The 20,664-nt window shown below is 37.3% G+C and overlaps 1 protein-coding gene across 5 annotated transcripts in view; it reads right to left on the bottom strand.

The window, feature by feature from the left end:
- The window catches only part of ROBO2 (roundabout guidance receptor 2), a 643,927-nt gene that overhangs the window by 11,729 nt on the left and 611,534 nt on the right, over positions 1-20,664 (bottom strand). For 3 of the 5 annotated variants that reach the window (XM_061133903.1, XM_061133902.1, XM_061133905.1), the window contains exons 23-26: positions 20,225-20,485; positions 15,836-16,041; positions 5,810-5,992; positions 3,058-3,231 (exon numbers count right to left, since the gene is read on the bottom strand). In XM_061133903.1, the coding sequence (XP_060989886.1) occupies positions 3,058-3,231; positions 5,810-5,992; positions 15,836-16,041; positions 20,225-20,485 (824 nt within the window). The remainder of the gene's footprint in view (positions 1-3,057; positions 3,232-5,809; positions 5,993-15,835; positions 16,042-20,224; positions 20,486-20,664) is intronic. The other 2 variants (XM_061133904.1, XM_061133906.1) reach the window with 1 other exon arrangement.

Here is a 20,664-nt window from a genome sequence, read left to right as displayed (position 1 = left end):
CACCATCTCATCTAGTCGCTCAGCTGTGCCCAACTCTTTGCGACCCCATGGTCCACCAGGTTCCTGTGTCCATGGGATTCTCCAAGCAAGAATACTGGAGTGGGTTGCTAGTTCCTTCTCCAGGGGATCTTCCCAACCTAGCATTCGAACCTGGGTCTCCCACATTGCAGGCAGATTCTTTACCATCTGAGTCACTGACTAGCTATAGAACGTTCCAGGTAATCACTTCTGTTCTGTCTTCCCTCGCTCAGAAACCAGGAAGGTCCCATCTTGGAAATAACGGGGTATCAATATTTAAGAAGCAAACATCTTTACACTACAACTTCAAGGAGAGCCACCTGACCTTTATAAATCACTGTGTCTGTGAGAAATAAACTGTTACTATGCTAAGCCACTGAGGGGATAGACGCTGATATAGAAGCCATCAATAGTTACCCTGATTAATATATTCATAAACACTGCTGTAAAATCTATAATGCAAAAATTTTACTGTAAAACATCTATACATTAAGTGCTACTAAACTTCCCCAAAAGAACAGTTTGATTTTACATACAAATCATATGAACTTATTACTGATGCATGGATTCATACCATATAAAAACTATGGCATAAACATCTGTGGTAAAATAACAGTATTCTTAAAGATAACCTGTAGAGTGCGATCCAAAATAAATCTTCTTTATCATACCTAAAATGTCTTTGGATCAAACACTTGTGAGCCAAAATATGCTTTGCAATATCAGTACTTTCAGAATGTATCTACTAATGACACATAATCCAAAATCTCTTCTGGAAAGCTGGTAAATTTGAAAGTTTAGGAACCTATTTGTGTTTTAGAAATATAAGCAATATATCAATCATGCTTTAAACTAGGAGTTAGCTTACTTTAACTAGACTTTCTGAAGAAAGCTTGCAAGGAAAATGTTTTAGGGAGAAAGAAAAGAGCTATTTTATTGGTTTATATTTTATATCTTCCACATATTCTGGATATGATCTTCAAACATTTTGGAAAAGCTACAAAAATACCCATATAGTCCCTGGATATTTCCCTCTCTTCATGACATTCATAGCAGGAAAATCATACAAAATTATTAATGCTGAGATTTGTAATAGAATATCAGTGAGTAGTCCTTTGTATTTAGAAGGAATAAGATCAACACTATAGACTGCTTCAAGTGCTCAACTAATCTTCAGATCAGTGGGGGCAGAAAGGAGGTGGCACACATTTTTGCTCACCATAGGATATCCACTTATCGAGAATCAAAATGTTGATTGTCCCCTTACCCTTGTATTCCACAGAAACACTTTCCAATGAAAACAAAGGAAGCAGGAAAGGTAAGTAAACCTGAAGGCTTTTAGACAAGTTATTTTGGGCTTTTAAAGTCTTCTTAGCATTATAAAATGACAAGAGGCAGCACAATGGAGACGGCCAGCGAAAGACCTGCCCTCAAACCAATAAAGAGCAAATACTTCCTTTCCAAGGAAGCCTCATCCTGTCCTATAATGGTAGGTTTAAGAGACTGAGATGAGTGCCAAGAACTCAGTTACAGCTTCTCAAAGCTAACTGCATATTAGGTTCTCCAGTGGAGCTTTAAAAATACTCATGACTGGTTTTCACCCCAGAACAATTAAATCAAAATCTCCAGGGTGTATTTTAAGAGTTCCCCAGATGGTTCTGATGTGCAGCCTGGCTAGGTTCATTCTTTTGATGTTTGGTAGTGCTATCTCAGGAAAAAGTTTGTGTGCTTAGCTGAGATAGTGTAGAGAAAGAAGAAAAAATTTACCTTTGGGTCTGACATTATACTGGGCTCTTTACATATGTTATCTTACATATTCCTTAGGATAAAACTTCAGTATAAATACTTTTTTTCCCATATTTAAACATATGATAATTAAGTTGAATACAGAGTTGATGAACTATTCCTTATTGAAAAAGGATGTCTTCCAATAATATTTTGTGTCCTGAAACTAGCAGTATTTAAGCATTACTCAAAGACTGGATGCTGTATATAAGTGAAAAAATTGAAATAAATCAGCAAGCTATGGGCCAAAGTAAGCCATTGCCTGTTTTGTCAGTGAAGTTTTATTGGAAATCAGTTATATAGATTCATTTACATTTATCTATAGCTGCACAGACACTACAATGGTAGTGTTAAGTAGTCTTGATAGAGATTGTTTGGCTTGGCTAAAGCCAAACATATTTACTATCTGGACTTCTCAGAAGAAGGTTACTGACCCATCAACCAGATGGTCTATAACATATTTTTAGCCCCGAAATTCGTGAAATTTAAAAATTCATAAACTGGAAATCTTTGTCAAAAAAAAAAAAAAGACTTTTTGAAAAAGTCTTTTTCAAAAGTGAAATACCATCTAAGACATCTTAATTCAGCTTCAAAAACGATTCAACAACATGGCAACTGCACATGCTACTTACATTTTCTTCCTCAGTCTTAAAAAGGAATGGTCGTTACCGAACAGACTTTTGAACTCTGTGGGAGAATGTGAGGGTGGGATATTTCAAAAGAACAGCATGTATACTATCTATGGTGAAACAGATCACCAGCCCAGGTGGGATGCATGAGACAAGTGCTCCGGCCTGGTGCACTGGGAAGACCCAGAGGAATCGGGTGGAGAGGGAGGTGGGAGCGGGGATCGGGATGGGGAATACGTGTAAATCCATGGCTGATTCATATCAATGTATGACAAAACCCACTGAAATGTTGTGAAGTAATTAGCCTCCAACTAATAAAAAAATAAAAAATAAAAAAATAAAAAAAATAAAAAGAATGCACTAATGGAAAAATGCCAGAATAGCAGAAAAATCAACATGGTCAAGCAGGATGGCATATATTTCCTGGGGTTGGATAATTAGAAATAAATCCAGATCGTTAAAGAAAAGGGGGTGTTTTATTGAAACAAGACCACGCTGCCAGGGGGTCAGCCTGGCTACATAACAAGATGATACCTGATCTACCATCGTGTCTTTAAGCTAAGTTAGTGACTTTGCAGAACATGTCTCTTCAGTTAGGAGACCAGAGAGAGGAAAACAAACCTACCATCTGTCATCCCTTCCCTGCGGTGAGGCAAGGCTGGCTGTGGGTCCGCTCGCCCGCCCTTGTGTTTTTTAGTGGGCCGAGGCCTCTGACTTTGACTCAGGGCTGCGCTGGTGTTACTGTCAGTAGAAAATGGGCTGGTTGGTCGAGGTCTTTGAGAGGAGGTAAAGGCTTTACCTGAAAAGTAAACAAAGGGAATGAGATATAGAGAACGTTATTATAAGGCACTGATTCTGTCTTGTATTTCTGCTCTAAGACTAACTTCTAAAGCTGCCTGGAGATGTCATTTGAAGATACAAAATACTGGTCCATCTCCATAGGAAAAATATGCCCCCTTGCATTTTTTTTGGTCCAGTTTTTATAACCAATATACTACCCACTGAAAAATGCAAACAAATGAATATGAAACAAGTCCACCACCAATCAATATTCCTTGATTATATTTTTATTTAACCTTGGTGATCTTAGCGACATTTTCATAGATATATGCAAATTTGTGCAGCTTTTACTCCTTAAAGTTAAGAAGGCTTTTTCTGAAGTGAATTATGTACTGTCTTATTTAATCAAATTTCACCCTTGGAATCTTACGAACTTTCTTTGAGCACAGAAAAATGTCCTGTAGTAATTACATTTTAAATTTTACATGAAAGGTCTGCTCAGACACATATATTAAATTGACCTTACCACCCATACACATACACAATGAATTCTACTTCTTTTAGCAGAAACTCAATAACATTAGTGTATAGTATAGGATAAATAGCAGTTTAAAATCACCTTGTAAAATCACCTTGTAAAATCACCAAAGTGCAATAGGTGTTTTCTGATGAATAGTACTCTATCTGAGCAGACTCCGAATTCTTACTGAAAAATGAAATGTGCTATGTTCTTTTCATAGCTTAGTGTAATATGTTGGGAAATATATTCTGGCAAAAGGTTAACTAATAAATTTTCAACATTTTATGGGTTTAATTACGGCATGAGAAGGTTTATGTACATATATTTATTTTCTTGTGCATGTATTCATTTCATTCAAAACTACTGTATGTAGTTACATTTTAAGTCAATGTGACATGATACTGCTTAATGCTTTATTAGCTATTAGCATACATGCAAGAAATGTACTTATGCCTTCTAATTTATTAGTTTCCTCGCACTTTCTTACTGCTCTGCTTATAACTATGTCACACAAAGCACTCAGGCAACATAAAGTTTCTCACTTGGGCCTTATAGAGCAAGAAAACTTGAATAACTGTTATAGTACAACATATTTTAGTTCAGATGCTATATGAAAAATAAACCTCTGCAATGCCTGGAGAATCTTCCTTACTTTGTAGTAAGGAAGTAGTAATCTTCCTTACTAGTGCACACTCAGATAGTATAATGTTATATGGTGGTATAATTCAAAGAAAGTTCCCAAGACTCATTTTTATAACCTGAGAGTTTAGTGAAGGGTCAAAGTCATTTATCTTTACCTTACTATTTGAATACTATTAAGATTTCAAAAATGCATGTAGCATTTCATTAGTTTGCTTTGTAAGGTAGCTCAGTTTAATTCTTATACCAGAGTTTTCTGCTATGTGTATTTAAGACATACACAGTCATGTATTAATAATAGGATCATGCCAAAGCTATTTTGTTCAGTAAAACAAATGATTACAAAATTACTGATCTATTAATACAGTGAATCACATATTTATTTTTGAGTTAATGATAAAAAACCTGGAAAACTACATAATTGGTCTTTTATATTATTATTACTTATTATTTTCAGAAATCCAAATTAAATTGTGCTACAGAACAATACACAAGTAATCATCATTTTATTCAACTGGCAAATGCAGTGGGTGTATTTTTAATTAGCATCCTTTAAAACAAATAATAAATTACTGGATTAAAATCTTAACAGCCAAACAACTACTAAGACCATCAGCCATTTGAACGGTTAGACTGACAGCCTCAGACCCATTCTCCCCATGCTGAGAAAGCCTTCCCAGAAACTGCATTTGCAGAAAGAAACGGGGCAAAGGAAAGTAATGGAGATAAAAGCCGAATAATGTTAATCACTGGGTACATTATTGATTGTGTGAGAATTTTGCAAAGTGTGAGTTATTGAAAATTTAATGGCAATCTTAGCTGCAGCTTGGCTGTAATGGAAGAAGGAAGCAGATTCCAGTTAATCAGTAGAGCTTTGAAGGGAAAGGGGAATAAAGGATGGAAGGCTGTGAAAGTGAAAAGTGAAAGTGAAAGTTGTGTCCAACTCTTTGCGACCCCATGGACTATAGAGTCCATGGAATTCTCCAGGCCAGAATACTGGAGTGGGTAGCCTTTCCCCTCGCCAAGGGATCTTCCCAACCCAGGGATCGAACCCAGGTTTCCCACATGGCAGGAGGATTCTTTACCAGCTGAGCCACAAGGGAAGCCAAAGAACACTGGAGTGGGTAGCCTATCCCTTCTCCAGGGGATCGTCCCGATCCAGGAATCGAGCGAGGGTCTCCTGCATTGCAGGCGGCTTCTTTACCAACTGAGCTATCAGGGAAGCCCTGGAAGGTGATGAGTAGGAGCTTATTCTTGGCTCTGCAAAGGGCATATCTAAGAGAGTTCTGGTAATAACTGAGCATTCAGACTTTGTCCATGCAGATTAGAGAGAGCCCTGCACTCAGACGCACTGAGGAGAAAGGACAGGAGATCAATAGCTCAGTGTTCAGGGGAAAGATTCTCTCATGCAAAGCGTGTTGACTCAGAGTCTACCAACCTGTTCTTGTAAGGCTGGTTCCATCCAGCCTAAAACCAGCTTTATCTGCTGCTGCCACCAGAGCTTGTGCAAAACTGCCGCTGGCAAAGATGGAACCATCTGAGGAGCTACCTACGCTAGATCTATGACTAGAAAAGTTACGGTCCTCATCAGATGCAGAGCCCCATCCATTTACCATTGAACCTAAAAACAAATGTATTGTCTAGTGAGTTGTTATATTGAACAGCTCATCGGCTTGTATACACTGTACTAATGAGCAGAGGGATTCCTCCACTCCTCACTCTTCCTTGAGGTAAACCTGGCTTCATCCAGATTTCTTCAGCCATGCGCAAGCATCATCCATGTTTTAAACATTTCTTGTACAGAAGAATTAAGTTCACTTAAAACCTGTATCTGTTTGCAACCCCTGAATAAGACATTTCCTATGAATCCATTCTGATGTTTTTCAAATTGTTACATAATTATTTTCTAAAAGAGAATTGCTATGTATATTCTAAGGCCTAGAATTCAAAGAATAACACTTTTATTGAAATAAAGTATAGCATATTTAAAGTCAACTTATCAAGAACTCAGTTGAACAGTGTGAATATATTTTGAATTTAATGTAGGCTAGTGATAATTTCAGTGAAATGTACACTTGTTTACTGCAGAAGGGCTAAAATTATTTTAAGATTTTCAAATAAAAATTTGATTACTCAGGAAATAATAAACACTATAATAAAAATGCACAAATAATATCAGAACAAATAGAATAAAACAAAATATTTCTTTTTGTAAAATTCTATTATTTTCAAAGCTCAGTATGATTTGTTTTCCAATTATTTGAAGAACTCTAGTTTTCTCTTTAATACTAATTTTTATTTTAGAAAATTAAAGATTATAAAGAAAACCACTGACATTAATATGGATTCTTCTACAAAGTGCAAAATGGCAACAGAGGGAAAGAATCACAGCTTTATGTGTAAAGAGCTGCAAAACAAAATGCTACTGAGAAATACTTATTCTTAATTTTAGCAAGTCATTTACACTTGTATCCTTTTTTTTTAGACCAAAGCACAAGGAGATCATACTCAATTACTTAATACAATTAATATTATAATATTTCAGTTGATGTACAATTGATATATGACACAATAAAGATACCAAGTGTTGCTTATCCCAAATTTTTAAAAAGACTCTAAGACTATGGCACTAATTAGTTAATATTAACTAATTTAACATTAGTTAATATTTCTAAATAAACCAAATACATAGTCACATAAAAGAGACTAAGACTATGGCATTTAAGTGCCATAGATTTTCCCCCTTTCCTCTAATAGTTAAGAGACAACAGTAAAATGTTGCCATGATAAAGTCTTTGTACCTTTAGCTGAGGTGCCAGGATGCAATAACATGGGTTCATGCACTTTCATGACACAGAAAGCAGAAACCAGAGGGGTTAGAAGGATCAGAGAAGTTAAAAGGGTGTTAAGTGTAGCAGAGAAAGATAGAGTTTTGATTTTATTTGCCAAAAGCACGGAGATGCACTTTTTCCTTTCCAAACAAATTCCCCAGACACAGGCCACTGCAAGGAAGCCAAGATAACACCAGCAACAGAGCCTCCTCCAAGAGAACCATTTCTGAGTTAATACTCACAAGTCAAGGACCAACAGCCTAAATTGAAAGGAGATGATGCAATCAACTTTGCAATATAATGCTAGAGTAGATAAGAAAAAATCAAAGTGATTCAACCAGTGATCACAAAAGAACATGAAACCCTAGAACTGAGGATATTTTCAAAACATGGGAAAACTCAGTCCTGGCCCATCCTATGTCCTATTTTCAGTATTTCTAAACGTCTGCTGAATATCTGCAAATAAATCTGTGCCAACTCACTGAAACTCACTCTCCAAACAGCCGTCACCTTTCTTATATCTCCAGTTTCATTCCTGATTTCCTTCTGGTCCCTTCTACCTTCCTCATTGTTGTATGAAATATTTTTTTCTGAAACATTTATCACATAATTCAGTTTGTTCATTCAAAGCCTTACTTAGTTTGTCAATACACTTAAACACCAACTGTTTTTGAGTATTTGAGATCCTTTGATACCTAGCGCAGCCTACGTCTCCGGTCCTATCCCTCTAACAGCCTGCGCCTCCGTTACCTCTCCTGCTTCATCTCATTCCTTTGACACATCTCTAGATTGCTACTAACTCTAGTGCCCACTGCCAGACTTTGAAGTCCAAATCATCTCTTTCATCACCCTGATTCTACTTCATCTTCAACCCTGTCTCAGAGAGACTCAATCTCTTTACCTCCTGTGTTCTTTAAACAATGTGCATACACTAGCCTATCTTATCTCTGAAATGGAGCAGACCCTTTGGTCCTTGCCCCCCATGTCCTCTGCCTGCCTTTTGTCTGTGGAAAAACTTTAGCCATAGGATACGTTTAATCAGAGAAATGAGAAAATGCAAAAACAAAGGAAAACAGACAATGGAGATCAAATAATAACAGTTTAGTCATTCTGCATATTCAAGGACCTTTAGTTCCTCTCAAGGGCTATAGATAATGTCCTGAATCATATCCTGTGAGCTGTCTTGTAGATTCTGAACCCCCAGAATCTATAACCCCCACAGAGTGAAGAAGTTCATTACATGATGACCAGGTTGTAGCAAGGACATAAGCTGCCACAATTCTAAGAACTGGCTTCAAGAAATGGGAGCAAACCGACCCTGGAATGGAAAAGTAACTGTTCTTAAAACAATCAAGATGATGCTGGTCAGATCACGAACAACCAATTTCAAGATGATTGTCAGAGCTGACTGAAACACATGCTGTTTCTGCAAGTTGCCCCCTCCCACAGCCTATAAAAGGTCTTGCCCATTGATTATCAGTGGTGGGGAGTTGGCCTTTGGATAGGTGACCACCTTCCTCTCCCCCAACCCTGCCATGCCAGTATGCAAAACAAAGCAAACCTTCCTTCCACCAACCCGTCTTTTTATTGGCTTTTTGTGTGGCAAGCCAGACCCCAGTTTTGATTACATCTTTACAAACTGGGCTTCCCAGGTGGTGCAGTGGCAAAGAATTTGCCTGCCAAAGTAGGAGATGCAAGAGAATCAGGTTCGATCCCTGGGTCAGGAAGATCCCCTGGAGTAGGAAATGGCAACCCACTCCAGTATTCTTGCCTGGAAAATACCTTGGACAGAGAAAATGGGGTCGCAAAGAGTCGGACATGACTGAGCAACTGAACACACACCACAAACTAGAATTTGTTGTATATGTTTTCTCTTCCAGACAATGGAATTCTGGAGATCAGGAACTACTTGTTATGCATTTTAATACCTCATGTACAGAGACATTGAACAGTAAAAATTCAATAAACATTTGCATACTGAATTAAATGTCTTCAGTAGTTTCATTATTCAGTATAAATTCATACATGATTTTATTCCTTGTGTAATTTCCTAGCCTTGGCCTTATTTTAGTTACAGCAAGAACATACTCACAGTAACTCCTAGAACATTTTTTAAATAAGGAGTATAAGGTCAGTCAACTCTTGTTGCTTACTTGGACAATGAGGAAAAAGTGATGGAATTAGTCCTTCATATGAAGACTTCCACATACAAATTTGATTTACCCATGATGGGCAGTAGGAAACCTCATCACCCCGAACTAAAAAGGTGCAAGTGCCCCCAGCTTAGTATAGTTGAGTTTGCCTTCAAGATGGAGGACAAAAAGCAAACAAATAAACAGAAGGAAAAAATTTTCCATCCCTCTTTGTTCCTCTGTTTTTATCTTTGACATCCCATCCTCTCTATTTGAGATGTGGAATATATATGATACATACATATATACATATATACCCATGATATATGGAATGGGTACATTGTTGCAAATATTTTTAAAGAAAATCAGCAATATGTTATGAATAAAAAAGTATATAAAATATATTAAATTCCCTCCATATTGTAAAATTGCTAAAATTTAATGATTACTAATTTCACCTATCTGTCACTACAATTCTTTCTTTAGATTTAAACAGCAAAGATTATCTGAGGATTTATGTAAACTGTTAACAAAAAAAAAGAGGACAATGATTATAAGAAAAGAAAAACAGTGATTCATCAATTAGAAAGTAAGCCATTTTTACTAATGAAAGTCCATGTGTTGCAACAACGACCCCGGGCAGACAAAAAAGAAAAGAGAGAGAAAAGTAAGCCGTTTTTTTGTTACACTTGGTTTTCTTTCCTAAATGTAAATATAACCAAGAAAATTGAAACCAACACTAGGTGAAACAGCTAAGGGAGAGATTCTTCACAAATTACAAGTGATCCATACCAATTTGACATGTTATAGCCCCAAACATAATCAATACATATTTAAACATCTAATGAAAAATGAATCTGTGTCACATAGCCAGATTTATTTGTGTTTGCATCTTCCATCTTTCCAAATTTCTCAGGCTTCAAAATTGCTGAAAGGCAAAAAAAAAAAAAAAAAAAAAAACCTCTCAAATTTATTCAAGCTGTTAAAAAAGAACTGCCGATAGGACATTAAGGTGTTGCTCAAATGTTACTAAGCAGTAAAATGCCATGATAGAGTGGCATCTTGCTGGGTCTCCATTACATCTTCAGCACTAAAATTAATTTATGATAAGTCATCAATTCATTTACATGTCATTTTATGCTAAACCCTTCCTTGCTGATAGATGCTTATCTTTAGACCCATTAAGCTAGAGTAAAGTGTATGCTTTCTAATATGACCCTGCTAATTGTTGCATTACCATTTTTATGAGCTACAAAAACTGGCTGTCCCCCATTTTTTGGGGCAATATTTAATCCAGGAATTCTTCCTATTCAGTACAATCTATCTATCTGTTAAACACAATCTTCAGCTCTGAGTGTCTTTGAACGCATCAATCCAAATATTGACCTCTGCCTAGATGTAGAAAAACATGTCTAATATTTAGAAGCTCTTTCACTCAAATGTATTGAATAGTGCAATAATTCACCTACATTCCTCAGAGAAAGGAATGTGTAATACAGACAGAAAGCAATATAAGAAATTAAAAAAATCTCTTCCTTGGGACCTATGACATCTGCTCATTTGATCAACTCAGATAAAAAGTGAATATATGATATTCCTCTTTTATCTGTTAACTTTTGAAGTCTGTATTTAATTTCTTTTTAAACACATCAGAGCTGTGGAGAATGTCTAAGAAAGTTATTTAATGATTTTTAGCATTACCTCTGAAATTTCCCTATTGTGAAAATATGTCCCTTAAGTTTTCACAAAACAAAAGCAAAGAATCAGGTCATGCTTTTAAGCAGCCAGTTCTTTAAAAGCTGTGTGGTTGAGTAAGGTGGTGGGGCCGCCAGGTTTATTGTTTTCCAAATAATCTGCTTTGAGACTTGTAGCAAAAATCTCCAATGACATAAAATACAGTAAATATAGGGCCCTGATTTCCTTTCGACCACGTTATTTATGTGGGGTCCAGCAGTTAAGGAAAGTTGTATTCAATTCACGTCATAGTACTCACTCTCACTCTTATTTTTGTGATCATTGAAGCAGTTAGAATCTTGGCTTCACATTCAGGACATTTTTCTCCTGCCCTCTCTCTTACTGTCTTCTGTTTCTTTATTCCTGTGGTAGAGTCATTAAATACAGGGAACACTCACCCTTGACTCCCTCCATGGAAGTAAAAAAAAAAAAAAAAAGTATTAAAGGCTTCTCCTGTCCTGCTACCCCAAAGCGGTGGGTTTGGCATTTAGACAGAAATAGTACAAGCATATTCCTGAAGACTGAAACAATCCTGTATGTTTACTTTCTAGGCAAAAAAAGAGTGTGATGTGCTGTAATCAAAACATTTTTCTACTTTACTAAAACCATATAGGTTTAAACTGAAAGCATAAGTTAAAAGAAAAGAATAAAAATGGGATTTCCTACAAAAAGTGGTGATAGAGTTGAATTTTGTTAGCATGAGTCAGTATAAGTGAATATAGAATTAAATATGAGAAAAACAAATAAGAAAGGTTACATCTAAAAGTTTTTGATCTTAAGTTTATAGGGGTAAAAATTGTTTCCAGAGATAAAATAATATGCTGTATTTGCATAAATATATATTTATTCATATATGTATACATGCACAGGAAGGGAGAGAGGAGACCAGGAAATCACCTTCCTCTTAAATATGCTAAATCCAAAGATTAGGAAAAAAGTTGAGCATTTTCAGAGGAGAGATCATGATAATTTGTCTTTAGAGTAAAGCTGATTGATTTTGAATATTTTTCTGCCATTTGTCAGGTGGGTGAGCTTAAAAAAGTCTTTAAACCCCTCTGTGCCTCAGTTTTCTTATCTATAAAGTGAGAATAAATAAAGAATTGTGACAATTAAGTGAGTTAACATATGTCAAAACCTTGGAACAGGGATCAGTGAACTTTTTCTATACGATGTGTGTGCATGCTAAGACGCTTCAGTCATGTCTGCCTCTGTACAACCTTATGGACTGTAGCCCGCCAGGCTCCTCTGTCCGTGGGATTCTCCAGGCAAGAATACTGAGTGGATTGCCATGCCTTCCTCCAGGGCATCTTCCTGACCCAGGGATCGAACCCATGTCTTTTACATCTCCTGCATTGGCAGGCAGGTTCTTTACCACTAGCGCCACCTGGGAAGTGTTTCTATAAGGTGCTCAGGTCAAGTATTAGGCTCTCAGTCATGTCCTAGATACTAAATATTTCAGGCTTTGCTGTCTTCCTCATATTTTTTTTTTCTTGTTTACTTAAAACCCTTAGAAAACATAAGAAAGTTTCTTAGCTCACAAAGCCACTCATAACAAAAACCGCCAACTGTTTAGAAGAGTGCTCTGCATATACTAAGGGCTGTATATGTGCAAGTTGCTATTATTACTATTATTATCAAACCTAAATTTCTAGCCAAGCAGTTGGAAGGAATAGATTTTCAATAAATATTTGCTGTGGAAATAAATAAATATAACAGATTTTCAAATATATTTTCCATTCCTGAGTATTATGAACTGAAGGATAACATTCCCCTAAAATTCATGTTGAAGCTTTAACCCATAATGTTACGGTATTTTGAGGTAGAGACTTCAGGAGATACTTAAGTTGAGATGAGGTCCTGAGGGTGAGGTTATTATGGTGTGACAGGGACCTTAGCAAGCTCTCCTGCCATGTGAGGACATAGTGAGAAGATGGCTTCCTGTAGGCAGAGGGCTCGCGCCAGAAACCTAGCCTGCCTGATTCTTGATCTTGGACTTCCCAGCTTTCCAATATTTGCTGTTTAAGTCATCTAGTCTATGATATTTTGTTAAAACAAACCAACCAGACTAAGACACCAAAATTATGAGCTATAGAATTACTGATATTTTCCTCTCTTCTTGGCTTTTTCCATTCATGAACCATTATTTCAAACTTTTTAAAGTCCCTCATAAATTAGTTGTTAAGAAAATATCTGAAAATAACATACTTATTTCTTTACAAACATAGGCTTTGTGCCTGGCTAACCACTGATGTTCCTTAATGTGGCAGCTGTTGGAATATAACGTATTTCAGAAGCAAAATTCTAAATAATTTTACTTATAGGCTAATTCTAGCCCATCTCTCTGTTATCATTGGACTTTCATTTCTGTTGGCTTTAACATTTAAAGATTGGAACATAACTGTTAGTTTGAGTTCATAAAAAATGGTCATTATGTTTATGAAAATGAAAATAGAGAATTCAGATGAAAGAAATTATTTACTCACACTACACAGAAACTTAGAACTCAGAGTGACTGACGGTAAAATCAGAATCCTCTTTGTGGGCACTTACCATCGTAAAAACATAAAAACCCAATGGAAATAGTTCCTGTTTTATTGCCCACCTCATTTAGCACCATTAAGCTAGCCTTGAGTGTCTGAAGAAAACATAAACACGTTAGAGCAATAGTCATTAGCATGCTGATTTCTATAGCATTTGGCCTGTACATACGTTCATCTCAGGGCCATCCCCATGTACACATATATGTGTGCACACATGCTCTGCTACACTCACAATCCTATTTATGCTCATATACACACTCCTACATAGACACACACACGCACTTTACACATATTCACAAACCCTATCTAGATTTTCAGACACACACACTCTTCTGTACACACACATCATTTTTTTTAATTTACTTTTATTTTTAACATATTTACTTAAATTACACTTTCATGTTAGAAAGCAGGTTGAATCTTTGATCATAGCTTCCCCGCAAAGTTATTGTAAAGCCAAAAAAAAAAAAATAAAGAGTTCCTACTTGTCTTCTTTGGTGTAGAGTTCAACTTCTTTTACTAAGGAGAAACATTATTCATAGGATAAATTTATCATGAATACATATTTAAAAACACTGAGGGTTTTATATGTGGCAGTAATTAAACAGTGACTTCAAGTAGCAAAATAAAAGTTTTTCTAAGCAATAAAAGCTTCATTTGAAATGAACGTTATACTAGCTTCAAGGAGAAATTCAGATTGTTTTTAACAACAGTCACATTGGATAGCGAAACATATTAGTAAGTGAGCATGTAAAAGTTCAAAATGACATTCTCCTGATTTATAGATATATTTATCTACTTCGACATTATAATATTTAATAAAAGAACTACATAGGCTATGGCTGACTTTTATCATTGCAGTTTTTTTTACTGCATTCCTAACTGAGAAAATTTCAGTATTATTAGTGAGATATGCAAAAATATGCAGAATTTTACCCTGAAGGAGATTATGCTAGAAATTCAGGCAAAGGGGCTTAGCATAATATTGCACTAATAAGTTAGCTCTCTGCATTCAACAATTTAAACTTTTGCTCTGCCACCTTCAGTTGGATCTGGATTTCAAATCACAGGAGTTCTTAAATCTTAATTAGCTCGGCAAGCAGACAGCCCCCAGGCAAAAAAGAAAACCTGAAAAGTGGAGGCTTGTGCATTACATTGTGTAATTCAGGAAGTCATGCAGGGGAAACATGTAGGTACTCAAGCTTCTTCATCACTGTCATAAAGTAGTTCCCGCCAGTTTTTCTGAACTGTAACATGCAGTGCAAATTAAGAAGCTGTTGGAGTAAAAATAAATTAAATGGAACTGTGGTAAAAGGTCTCCTAGAATGAAGGGTGTCATGAAGGTAAATACAGAAATGGGTAGGTATACTGAAGAACCCAATGATAAACAGAAGCAAACATTTGTAGCAGGTACGTCTTTATAGCCAGGTAAAATGCACCTGTGTGTGTGTATCAACGAATGGATATTTACTTGACTAAAAGGACCGAACTTTTACTTTTCTCTACAGTCACTGTGAAAACACTAGGATTTAAGTTTTTTTTCAATACAATTTGATAAATTGACATCCTTGGAAATAGGATGCAATCCTGGGATCATCCTAGGGGAATACCAATTGCAGCCTTACCCTTGGTGAAGGAGGCCAGAGGAAGGCAAAAGGGTAAACTGTAGAAATAACTGTGTTTCTGGGGAGAGCAGCAATTACTGGATCAACAATATGAAATGCATAAATTTATAGTTTATCTTGCTTTCCATCTCTCCACTCTAAAAATAATACCTTGTGCAACCTTAAAGAGGCTTATTCTGAAGACTTGCTTATTTTCATCAGTGAATGATTTTACAGAGTGAAATACTAAGAAGCGTTTTAAGATTGTATTCTCTTCATACGTTGCTCCTGATATACAAAATATATCATTTCTAAAAGTCAAGGTTTTTATGTAATAGACTTGGTTCCCCAGTAGAATGAACTTTTCATGAAAGCCCTGTGTATAATTGAGTTTTCTTTCATGTCTTTAAAGCTTTTTAAAATTCATGAATTTTCTTATCATTTTGCAGCAAAGCAAAAGTATTTCCAAATCCTTTTTGAATTCTGTGTTTAATATTAACATATTAAAAATGTCACCAAAATAGATGGAGTGGAATAAATCTTACATAAGAAAGTATTTGATTTTCAAGGCATTTTTCATGTGACAAATGGGTCAGTTATTCCTATGCAATCAGTTCCGTTACCTGTCACAGAGCTCTCTAGATTGTCCGTACTGGATCCAGGTGTCTGCTCTAGCGCTCGCAGGGGTCTGGGGATTTCTAAAGCTTCCTCTTCATCATCAGCATCATCGTCTGGAACATCTGTTTCTAAATCGGAAATCAAGGCTCCAGACATGTAACCTAATGGTGGAACTGGGGGCTGCGGAGGTTGATTATTGCTTTGAACATGCCTGGGATTCAAACGGGAAGAACAAAAAAGAAGAATAGATTAGCATTCCACAAAATTGTAATTAGAATTAAACAGCATGCAATGGTAACTCATTTTGTCTTCTCACTTTCCTTTAACTAATTTTGGAACTTACTGTGCTGTTTTTACATTTCAGCAGAGACAATGGGCTATGCATATATGACTTGCCAAAACTATAACAAACGATATAGATCAGCACATCCTTCTATGGGTATTTATGGGATGATACACAGAGAAAAAGCACAGTCCCAGCATTTTTTGTTCAAATAAATCACACAAAGGAGAAAGGAATATTCGTCACAAATATCTATTTAAATCTGATTTTTTTTTTTTTTTTTTTGGTCCAAAAAGAACATAATTATGTTCCTGGTTTCCTGTAGAAGTTCTACTAAGCCTGTGTAACCCATGTCGCCTGCTGACCTTTATGAAGAAAAGACATCACAGGAAAACCTAATGCAAACACCCTCTCCCTCCAACCCGCCCATTCCCTGCTCTCCCAGGCTTTCTTCCTGCATGATCTTCCAGGAATCAGGCTGGCAGTTGTCTCCACTTTAATCCAGTGTAGGGGAGGCATGGCTACTTTGTATCCTGGCTACTTATTTTTGCATCTGTTTTACCCTGGGGCTGCTGCTTTAAGTTGCCTCAGTCTGAACCGACTCTGCGCATCACTATGGACTGTAGCCGGCCAGGCTCCTCTGTCCATGGGATTCTCCAGGCAAGAATACTAGAGCGGGTTGTCATGCCCTCCCCCAGGGGATCTTCCCAACCAGGGATCGAACCCGCATCTTTTATGTCTCCTGCATTGGCAGGCAGGTTCTTTACCACTAGCGCCACCTGGGACGCTCCATCAAAGTCTTAAATACCTCAAAGGCAGAAGGCACCTTAGCACTGTGCATTTAGAATATCAGGTGTGCCAAGCAAACCAGCTGCAACGAGTGGGTAACTCGAATCCTGACCTTGTGAAGTAGACAGAATCTGCATCACCATCTCTCCTTCAGAATTTAGAAAAGTGAAGTTCAAACTTAAGTGACTTAAGTTTCAACGGACATGGCTAACAAAATGCACAGCTGGACCCTAAAGTCCAGTTGGCTTGTTTTGTGACTACTTAGGAGTTTTTTTCTAAGCCATAAAATGCTGAAGGAAAGCAAGCCTGTTATTTGTTACTGTCATTAAAGAGGGAATATGGCATATGTTTAGACAACTTTTTTTTTTTGGCTTTGATACAAATTGCTTAAAAGACCACCAGTGGCAAGTCCTTGCTGTCCCAGCAGTTTGGACTCAGCATTTTCACTGCTGAGGGTCCGACTTCAATCCCTGGTCAGGGAGATAAGATCCTGCAAGCCATGGGGCGTGGCAAAAAAACCCACAAAAAACATTCAAGACCACTGCAATTAAGGATACGTGATATGTATAAGCGTGTTGTATACTTCATGGGTCAATATGAACAGAATCCTTGGACGGGAAGCCCAGAATTGTTATTTGGAAATATTCCTCCAGTGATGTCCCCGTGCAGCCCAGATGGAGGCACCGCCATTTCAGTAGGGTAAGCTGCTATGTGAGCACATGGAACCTTCTGTCCCTGAGATCCTTGGACCCCCTATGTGGGGAGCCAGTGTGATGTTTGGCGGCATGGTTAGGCTGAGTGGAAGCACACTCAGAGAGAGAAGCAGAGTCAGCTCTGTGGGTGCCTGGGACAGGTGGAGGTGAACTATTCACACCTTCAGCAAGGGACTATGCAGCACTAAGAGTGGAAAGACATCTTAGACAACTGAGTAGTGAACAACTCAGGTGAAAACCCATGCCCTCTGAGCATGGTAACAGCTATGAAGTGGCTAGATACTAAGTACTATATATAAGTACAAACTCACTACTTCTTCCCAAAACTAAGATGTGAAATAAAGAATTTTACCTTGCCCAAAGAGAACTGAAACGTCTGCCCTGAACTCCTAAGAGGTAATCTCTAAGCTCTAGAATGTCCCGTCTGATAAAATGTCTTCGTTCACCTGGAGGCTGGAGGCTCTTCCAGAAAGTCTAACAATATGACCTATCATGGGGACTTGGAGTCATACAATATCAGCTCCACCTTCAGGAAGGGTCAGAAATTGGGTCAGCCATGCAGACAGTCAACCACATCTGGGAGACAGACCCCCAATAGAGACTCTGAAACTCAAGGCTTGTGTGAACGTCCCTGATTGACAATATTCCACTCATTTTGGCACTCAGGGTTGCTAGGACATTATGCTTTCCACGACTAAACTGGGAAAGGACCAAAAGGACCAACCTGACTTTGGAATTTCCTAGCTTTTTCCCATGCATTTCTTCTCTTGGCTGATTTTAATTTACATCTTTTCATTATAATAAACTATAACTTTGAAAATTATAGTTTTCAGTGAGTTCTGTGGCTCCTGCTAGTGAATTCTTAAACCTGGGGGTAATCTTGGGGACTCTCCAAACTTGTAAATAATGTCAGAAGTGAGGGTGGTCTTGGAGGGACCGCTCAATTTGTGGATAAGTCAGTTACTATGAATTATCATTGTCATTTACAAATGGAGGCCTGAAGCACAGAAGTGTTAGGGAAGTTGCCTGTTGTCACACAGCTAGTAAAGTGTGGCCATGATCCAACCTTGGCTGACCCCAGTCAAATGTCAGACCAAGCAATCAGAATATCTGGGGGTGGGGACTATATATCCAGGTTTTCCAGATGATTCCAAAATGCAGGCAGAGTTGACAATCCCTGAGCTAGAATCTGTGCTTTAAATGATTAAGCTTCAGGGTTTCATTTAATTAACTTGAAGGAAATTCTTTGGCTCTTAAAAGAGCTGGCTTCAGCTTTAATAGTGTTTTATAAAGCAGGCTGATGAAAAATAATACTTTTTAAGAGCAAGTTGTCTTTGACCTTTGAAAAAAATCTGGTGATTGAGAAAATGTTCAAGAACCTCTGGTTCTAAGAACCTATGCTTGTAATAAGCTTTAAGTGATATTCCAGGTTTTAGTATCTCTTTGTATATTTAGTTATATATTTAGAAATAAATAGTTAACACTGAGAATAAGATTTATCTCATTATCAGCTTATCTCAGTAACTAAAACTATCGAAAAAGAAGCTAATGGTATTTTGTGAAAATTTAACTTCAAACACAGGACATAAATCAATGAGTCTGCACATAATCAGAGGTATGTCACTGAGATAATCAAATGTCACTGAGATTTCACTTTCAAGAGTCAAACTCATATGTTACTATTTGGGAAAAGGGAGAGTAAATAAGAAAAAACAATTGCACAAAATTGTGAGAGTCGATCTCACTATTCTTGTATTTTCATAGGATATATAAGTAGACAGTCATCTATATCTTATGAAAGTTTACGAACCTATTAGGAAAACAGGGAATTTGTATTTGTAAGGTATTATTACTCTAAGGGCTTCCTAGGTGGAGCAAGTGATAAAGAATCTGCCTGCCAATGCAGGAGACAGAAGAGACACAGGTTCCATCTCTGGGTTGGGAAGATCTTCTGGAGTAGGAAAAGGCAACCCACTCCACTCTTGTCTAGAAAATTCCATGGACAGAAGAGCCCGGTGGGCTACAGTCCACGGGGCTGCAAAGAGTCGGACATGACTGAATAACTGAACAGATACTCACAGTGTATTATAACGGCTTTCTAGGGATGCATTTACTGTACTAATATTGTTGCTTTTTTCTGTCTCATTTAATTCAATCCAGAAAAGGTCTTTTAATAACTGACACTGACCATGTGTGATTTGCAGAAGCTTACATTTACATATTCACAACCACATACAGAATTAATCATAGGCACTTTGAAGACTCTGAAAAGAGTCCTTCATATGATGCTGGAAGTGAGTTCAAGAAGAAGCTAATTGAAGCTAACTGTACATTAGAAAAGATTCTGGCTCAAAAGCACTTGAGCCTGAAATTCAGCAGATCCTGAATTCTTGCTCCAGTTCACTCTAATCAGTTGTGTGACTTTGGTCAAATTATTTAACATTTATTCAGTCAATTTTCTTATCGAGATGATTATGGAGTTGTACCAAAGCATTTCTAACTCCAGCTGCAGATTTCAATGGGACTCTCTAGTGAGTGTAATGTTCAAGAACTTTTCCCCTATCTGGGTGCAGAAAGCATGGGTCCCCTGAACTAATAAGGACAATTACCATGTTTGCTTTGCTATATCGAACTGATAGGCCCTTGTCAACTCATCCAGGTGAGCTTGCAGCATGGGCTGCATCTCTTCCCGTGGGGAGGGAGTCAGAGTTGCCGTGGACTGCTGTCCAAAGGAAATAGCAGGAGAAGAAGCCACGCCTCGGACAGGAGGTGTTGGGACACGATCATCATCTTCTTCCAGTTCATCTTCCATACCTTGGTGTAAATAAGTTTGAACTGGTAATGGTGGGCACCAGCTATCACTGTCGTAGCTGAAATTAAATGAAGAAAAGAAAACGCATTACACATAGGCATACACACAGTTACACTGGGAATGAGTGGCAACCACAGGAACATCTAAGACGTTCTCTCAGTTTACTTCTGCCTGATTTCTAGTTGTTGGCACTATTATAACAAATCACCTATAGTAAATCATTAGATATTATCTTAA

The sequence above is a fragment of the Dama dama genome, chromosome 31, assembly GCF_033118175.1.
Source record: "Dama dama isolate Ldn47 chromosome 31, ASM3311817v1, whole genome shotgun sequence".
Lineage (NCBI taxonomy): Eukaryota > Metazoa > Chordata > Mammalia > Artiodactyla > Cervidae > Dama > Dama dama.
The sequence above is the reverse complement of the archived record's forward strand: the minus strand, read 5'-3'. Positions and strand labels throughout refer to the sequence as shown.